This window comes from Orycteropus afer, unplaced genomic scaffold (assembly GCF_000298275.1).
Source record: "Orycteropus afer afer isolate SDZICR_OR568_19922 unplaced genomic scaffold, OryAfe1.0 scaffold00696, whole genome shotgun sequence".
Lineage (NCBI taxonomy): Eukaryota > Metazoa > Chordata > Mammalia > Tubulidentata > Orycteropodidae > Orycteropus > Orycteropus afer.
In genome coordinates, this window is record NW_006922283.1 from 308998 (window position 1) to 316631 (window position 7634).

General features: G+C 40.1%; 1 protein-coding gene across 1 annotated transcript in view; it reads right to left on the reverse strand.

Moving 5' to 3' along the window:
- Positions 1-4946, reverse strand: part of LOC103211130 (cytosolic 5'-nucleotidase 1B-like) — a 78186-nt gene extending 73240 nt beyond the window's left edge. The window contains exons 1-2 of the mRNA XM_042783156.1: positions 4914-4946; positions 894-983 (exon numbers count right to left, since the gene is read on the reverse strand). Of these exons, the coding sequence (XP_042639090.1) occupies positions 894-983; positions 4914-4946 (123 nt within the window). The remainder of the gene's footprint in view (positions 1-893; positions 984-4913) is intronic.
- Between the last annotated feature and the right edge of the window lie 2688 nt (positions 4947-7634).

The window sequence follows — 7634 nt, forward strand, 5'->3', positions numbered from 1 at the left end:
CAGCTGCACAAAAGCAGCGTCTACACGATGAGTGACCTCGCATGAAGCAACATCTCAGCGAGTGATTCGGATAGAATGCACGCCTCATCTGAAAGATTGTGCAGAAAATGGTCAATGCGATGGCCAGACTCCCCTTCCCTCCCTGATTTGAACAAAGACCTGTCTGTTCCCATAGGCTGAGCAGATACAAAAAAAAAAAAAAAAAGAAAGAAAAACCACAAAAAAACGTTGCCGTCCAGTCGATTCCGATTCATAGCGACCCTACAGGACAGAGTTGAACCACCCCATAGAGTTTCCAAGGCTGTAATCTTTACAGAAGCAGACGGCCACATCTTTCTCCCACGGAGCAGCTGGTGGGTTTGAACTGCCAACGTTTTGGTTGGCAGCTGAGCGCTTAACCATTGCGCTACCAGGGCTCCTCTGAGCAGATGGAACAGCTATATTTCTATGCCAGATATTCTGTATGAACATGGGGAATGTGGACTGGAGGGAAAGGCAGGGGCCAGCTTCTCTTAGTTTTCCTTAACCTCTCCACGAGGACATATGTTGTTGTTTTGTTGTTCCTGTTTGCCGTCGAGTCGGCCCCGACTCATAGCGACCCCTCCTTGGGTTTCCGAGGCAGTATCACTAAGGAAGTAGGATTGCCCAACCTTCCCTCCGAGGAGTGGCTGGTGGGTTTGAACTGCCAGCTTTCTGGTTAGCAGTCAAGTGCTTTAGCCACTATGCTACCAGAGCTCCTAAGTATCCCTTAATACAGACTTCAGCACTTCAGTCTCCTTCCCCCAAAACTTTCAACCCACTGCATTGTTTTGCTTTCTGTTTTTTTTTTTTTTTTTTTTCATCATGCTTTCAGTCTTCTAATTTTCTCACCAATCCCACAGAGATTAGCTCACCTGGGTTGTCACACGAACTCCCGGTTTCTCAGAATCCCTTCTTTTCTCTGCTTCTAGACTTTCTTTTGAGTGCCTCATACCAGCCTCATTCTTAATATGGAAACAAAGAATGTTTATTTATTTTAACATATTAGAGGCATTAGAAACTTTGGATTTTACAGTACACAAATAAACAAATTTGTCAATATCTCAATATTAATATATACTAATATACCTACACACATATAGGGAGCTCTGGTAGCATAGTGCCTAAGGCACTTGACTGCTAACCAGAAGGCTGGAGGTTCAAACCCACCAACCACTCCTCATAAGGAAGATGGGGCAATCTACTGCCTCGGAAACCCAAGGAGGGGTCTCTATGAGTCGGGGCCGACTCGACGGCACATAACAACAACAACAACACACACATATGTATGTATGTATGTATGTGCATGTGTGTGTATGTCTCTCTGTGTGTAGAGCCATATATACATAGATAGAGAGAGAGAGAGAAAACCCTGGTGATACAGTGGTTAAAGCAGTCAGCTCAGCTGCTAACTAAAAGGTTAATGGTTCCAGCCCACCAGCTGATCCACAGGAAAAAAGACTTGGTAATCTGTTCCTGTAAACATTTCACCCTAGAAAACCCTCAGGGAAAATTCTATTCTGTCCCACAAGGTTACTATGTATATATAGGAGCTCTGGTAGTGTAGTGCCTAACTTGACTGCTAACCAGAAGGGTGGCGGTTCAAACCCACCAGCCACTCCTCAGAAGGAAGGTTGGGCAACCTACTTCTGTAGTAATACTGCCTCGGAAACCCAAGGGGGGGTCGCTGAGAGTCATGTCTGACTCAACGGCACATAACAGCAACAACAAATATATGTATGTGTGTATATATATGTGTGTGTGTGTGTGTACACACACATATACATATACGCACACACACACATATATACAGTTATTGTTAGATGCTATTGAGTTGGCTTCAACTCATGATGACCTTATTTATAATAAAATGTTACGTTACCTGGTCTTGTGCCATCATCATGGTTGTTGGTATGTTTGAGTCACTATATATATAAGATATATATGTATTTATACTATTTCCACCTGTTCTAACAAACATGAATGAAGAGAACAGATATTAGGAAACTATAGAACACATTTTAAAAATACAGATATTTGTTCATTTATAGATTTGAGACATGAAACATTTATCATTTAAAACATGATAAAATGGGAAATGCTATTATTTTATAGGAGAATTTTGTACAGTTTGAATTTAAATGTGAAATTGCTCACATAGAGTAATTTTTTTTTTTTTCCTTTTTCCATTCCTCTGATGATTACTACTTATGGAACTTTTTGTTTGGACATATATAATTGAAACTTTTCTCATTTGTTATCATCTTAACTGTACCTTATACTTTTTTTTTTTTTAGGTCTAAACCTCATCAGTAATAAGGTGATTTATAAAATCAAGGCCCTTAATTCTGTACAGATTTATTGACAGATATATCCTCCAGAGTCTTCTATGCTTTTCATCTATTATGGATTGAACTGTGGTACCCCAAATATATGTTGTAAACCCTAACCTCTATGCCTCTGGTTGTAATCCCATTTGGGAATGGGTTGTCTTTGTTAGGTTAATTAGACAGGATTGTAGGGCATCTCTTGAGTCTATAGTAGTGTAGTGATACTGTAGTGATACTGCCTCAGTATTTTGAGATATAAAAGAGATTAATCAAGCAAGTGAAGGAAGTGGAGATGGGGTCAGATAGATACCAAGACACATGGAGATCTCCAGGAGCCAGGAAGCAGAAGTTGAAATGACAAGGAACTTTGCCTAGAGCTGGCAGAGGGAAAGCCTTCCCTTAGAGCCAGCACCCTAAATTCAGACTTCTAGCTGCCTAATCTGTGAGAAAATAAATTTCTGATTCCTAAAGCCACCCGTTTAAGGTATTCTGTTATAGCAACACTAGATAACTAAGACATCATCTACTTGCTCATAATATTTAGAGTAAAAAGAGGTTTCATATCAACAAATTAATAAGGAGGTCAGTGTAGGAGAGGGCAAGATGACCACAACTCATTTTGTGGAAACCTATTCAAATATTCGTTTTCACTTTCAATTAGAGGAGTTTCTTATTAGAATACTATTTATACTGTTGGGAGCTCTGGTGGCATAGTGCCTAAGGCATTTGACTGCTAAACCAGAAGTCTGGTGGTTCAAACCCACCAGCCACTCCTCAGAAGGAAGATTGGACAATGTACTTCTGTAGTGATAGCACAAGGAGGGGTTGCTGTGAGTTGGATCTGACTTTATGGCAGTAAGTTTGGTTTTGGTATTAATACTGTGTCATGCTAATTCAGTAGCCTAAGATTGGTGTTAATTATCTGTTTATGGAGCTCAACTTGTAGGTTAGACCAAGGTGTCCTGGGGCAGTCTATTCATCGCTTTCTGTTCAGTGCCTTGCATCTAGGAAAAATCTGACCAATGTTAGCTGAATAATTGATTCTGTGACTGCAGAGGCTGACACAGCTTCACGGTCCTTGAACTAATTCCCAAAATCCTTCCACCTTCCCCAACACACATACACATCAAAAACTCATTCCTAACCCATTGGCATTGAGTCTATGCTGACTCATAGCAACCCTATAGGGCAGAGTAGAACTGTCCCATAGGATTTCCAAAACTAGTATTTACAGAAGCAAACTGCCACATCTTTCACCTGCAGAGCCGCTGGTGGGTTTGAAGTACCAACCAACTGTTAAGTTGGCAGCTGAGTGCTTATAAACTGTGCGATCAGGGCTCCTCCCACACATACTAGTCACCATAAAATCCTGTTACTTCTAACTCTAAAAGTCTAAAAGACCTTTAAACTCAGTCTCTTTTCTTTATTCCTATTACTATTGCCTTAGGAGCTCTGGTAGTGAGGTGCCTAAGGCATTTGACTGCTAACCAGAAGGCTGGCGGTTCAAACCCACCAGCCACTCCTCGGAAGGAAGGTTGGGCAATCTACTTCTGTGGTGAAACCTTCTGTGGTGTGCCTCAGAAACCCAAAGAGGGGTCGCTATGAGTCAGGTCAGACTCGATGGCAAATAACAACTAACAACATTACTATTGCCTTATTCCAATCCTCAGATCGTCATGGACCTACTTTCTTAGACTTTTAAACAGGTTTTATGGCCTCAAACCCTCCCTACTTTTAGATGCATCCATCCCATAAATTGATATTTATAACAATAATAATAATAATAATAATAATAATAATTAAAACGCACTGCTGTGGAGTCAGATCCCACTCATAGAGACCCCGAGGTGGTATCACTATGGAAGTAGATTACCCAACCTTCCTTCTGAGGAGTGGCTGGTGGGTTTGAACTGCCAGTCTTCTGTTTAGCAGTCAAATGCTTATGCACTATGCCACCAGAGCTCCCAATATTTATAATATGTAGATCTAATTATGCTTCTTTCCTGGATAGACTCTTCACTGTCTTGGTTAGATAGACAAAGCACTCCATCATGTACGCTATCTTTAACTTGCATTTCCTCCAGTTTTTCCAAGTTATTTCAATGCCCTACGTATCACCCTTATTTCCTTGTAACATTCGCATTTCTTTAATGTTCTTCAAAATCCAGTTCAGAGTGACCTGAGGCAAGTGCCCAGAGTTAAACATCCCCCTGTGCTCTCTGTGTCTTTTGTACATTCTTTTGCTGAACATTGAATTGTACTTTGTTTATGTATTCTCTCCTCCCAGGCTGTGTGTTCTTCAAAGACAGCAACTGTGTTTTCACCTCTTACCACTAACATATGAGGATAAGCTCAATAAATGCTACTTATTTGATTGACTTATAGTAGAAGCTTTAATGTCTTTTATTCTCCATTCTTCATTTCCTTTTTTTCCTCCTTTTCTTTTCCTCTACATGAAGCTATTATCTGAAATTTGGTTGTAGCAGAGCATACCCGGGGGTAAATGATTGGCCAAAAATCAGTATTTTTTCAACTCTGTCCCAGATTCCTAAAATATTCACTCACCTTCCTTTTCTGTTTCAAAGATGTTTGACTCATTTCTTTCACTATTGAATATCTGTTGTTGTTACGCAGATTTTCTGCTCCCCAGCTCCATTTCCTGTTGCTTCGCCTGCTCAGTCTAGCTCTACATTTAGAATGTCAAATTTATGACATCATATGTGAGCCCATAATAACAAACTGACTCTGAATACATGACTATGATTCTTTTTTAAAAAGCAATAGTATTTCTTCATATTCAAGTCCATCCTCTGTGTAATCATTGTCCATGATTTTAGGAAATGAGATCTGTACAATGTTCAAATGTATAGTATATAGCAGTATTAGTACTACTACTTCTTTCTTTTAACAACATTTTTAGCAATACTCTGTTGCTGATCATAGCAATCCCAATTGCAACTGTACATTTTCTGGCAAATTAAATGGCAAACTCATTTGTGGATGTAACCAATTATCATTGTTCTTCCTCATGGATTTTGAATGGATTTTCCTAAATCTGGAGACTATTGTTGACAGCTCAGACTTTTTTCTCGTGGAGCTTTATTGAGGAACCAGCAGAAGGGTTTGGTGTTTTTTTCTCACAATGGCAGAGCCCACTGAGAAAGACACTGTCAAAGCATTTTCCCTTTTGACTGGATACAGTGTGTCAGAGTTACCTGAGTTAGTCTTTCCTGATATTTGCCCAATCTTTTGTTCTGTAAACACACATTTGTCCCTCCTGTGTACATGCAGAGAAGAATATGTAAATTCCAGCCCCTGTTTGAGCTCAATATGTTGTTGCTGTTGTTATGTGCACTCAAGTTGGACCCAACTCATAGCGACCCCTCCTTGGGTTTCTGAGGCAGTATCACTATGGAAGTAGATCAACAAATGCTGCAGTTTACTGTTCTGATTTTACCTTCACTCAACTTTAGCCACGTACAGAGACTGCTGGGCTTCACCCCCAGAATTTCTGATTCATTAGGTGTTAGGGGGATGGACTCCAAAAATTTAAATTTCTAACAAGTTTCCAGATGAGGCAGGTGCTTCTGATCTGAGAATTACACTTTGAAATTACACTTTGGTAATGACTGCTGTTGTTAGGTGCTATCAAGTTGGGTGTGACTCATTGTGATCCTGTATACAATAGAAAGAAACAATACTCAGACCTGCATCATCCACACAATCATTGCTGTTTGAGCCCATTGTTGCAGCCACTGAGTCAATCCATCTTGTTGAGGGTTTCCTTTGACCTGACAATTTACCAAGCATGATATCATTCTCCAGGACCTGATCTCTCCTTATAACAAGACCATAGTATGTGAGATGAAGTCTCGCCCTCCTTACTTCCAAGGAACATTCTGACTATACTTCTTCCAGGACAGATTTGTTCATTCTTCTGGAATTCCATGATGTATTTAATATTCTTCACCAACACCATAATTCAAATGCTTCAATTCTTCTTAATTCTTCTTTATTCATTGTCCAGGTTCCACATACATGGCAGGTGATTGAAAATACCATGGGCTTGGGTCAGGTGCTCCTTAGTCCTCAAAGTGACATCTTTCCTTTCTAACACTTTAAAGAGGTCTTTTGCAGCAGATTTGCCCAATGCAATACGTAGTTTATTTCTTGACTGCTGCTCTCATGGGCATTGATTATGGAGCCAAGTAATATGAAATCATTGACAACTTCAATCTTTTCTCAGTTTATCATGATGTTGCTTATTAGTCTAGTTGTATGTTGTGGTATTCACTGAGGTAGAGTAATTAGAAATTCTTCATACTCACATGAGTTGGAATCAATTGGACAGCAAATACTGATGTTATTATTATTTTTACTGGTTCGTATTCACAGTTATGCTTTAGCTCCATTAGTTTCATATGACCCATTTCAAACAGTCCCTTCCCTATCTTAAAACTCATCTATTGCAGTTGTTGTTGTTGTAGTTAGGTTCCGTCGAGTTGCCTCCAACTCATAGTGACCCTGTGCACAGCAGAATGAAACACCACCCAGTCCCGTGCCAGCTCCACGATCCCTCCTACACTTGAGCCCATCACCACAGCTACTGTGTCAATCCATCTTGTTGAGGGCCTTCCCCTCTTTCGTCCACCTTACCAAACATGACATCCTTCTTATGCTGACAAAATGACCAAAGTTATGTGAGATGAAGTCTGGCCATTCTCACCTCCAAGGAGCATTCTGCCTGTACTTCCTCCAGGACAGATTTGTTGGTTCTTTTAGCAGTCCATGGTACTTTCAGCATTCTTTGCCAGCACCGCATCTCAAAAGCATTTATTCTTCTTCAATCTTCTTTATTCATTGTCCAGCTCTCACAGAGGTGATTGAAAATATCATGGCTTGTGTCAGGCACACCTTAGTCCTCAAGGAGACATCTTTGCTCCTCAGCACTTGAAAGAGGTCCTTTGCAGCTGACTTGCCCAGTGTTATACATCATCTGATGTCCTGACTGCTGCTTCCATTGGCATTGATTATAGAATCAAGCAATGTGAAGTCTTTGACAACTTCAATTTTTTCTCCATTTATTGTGATGCTGCTTATTGGTTCAGTTTTAAGCATTTTTGTTTTCTTTATATTGAAACATAATTCATACTGGAGACTGTATTCTTCAATCTTCATTAATAAGTGCTTCAAGTCGTCCTCACTTTCAGCAAGCAAAGTTGTGTTGTCAGCATATCACAGGTTGTTAATGAGCCTTCCTCCAATCCTGATGCCACATTCTTCTTT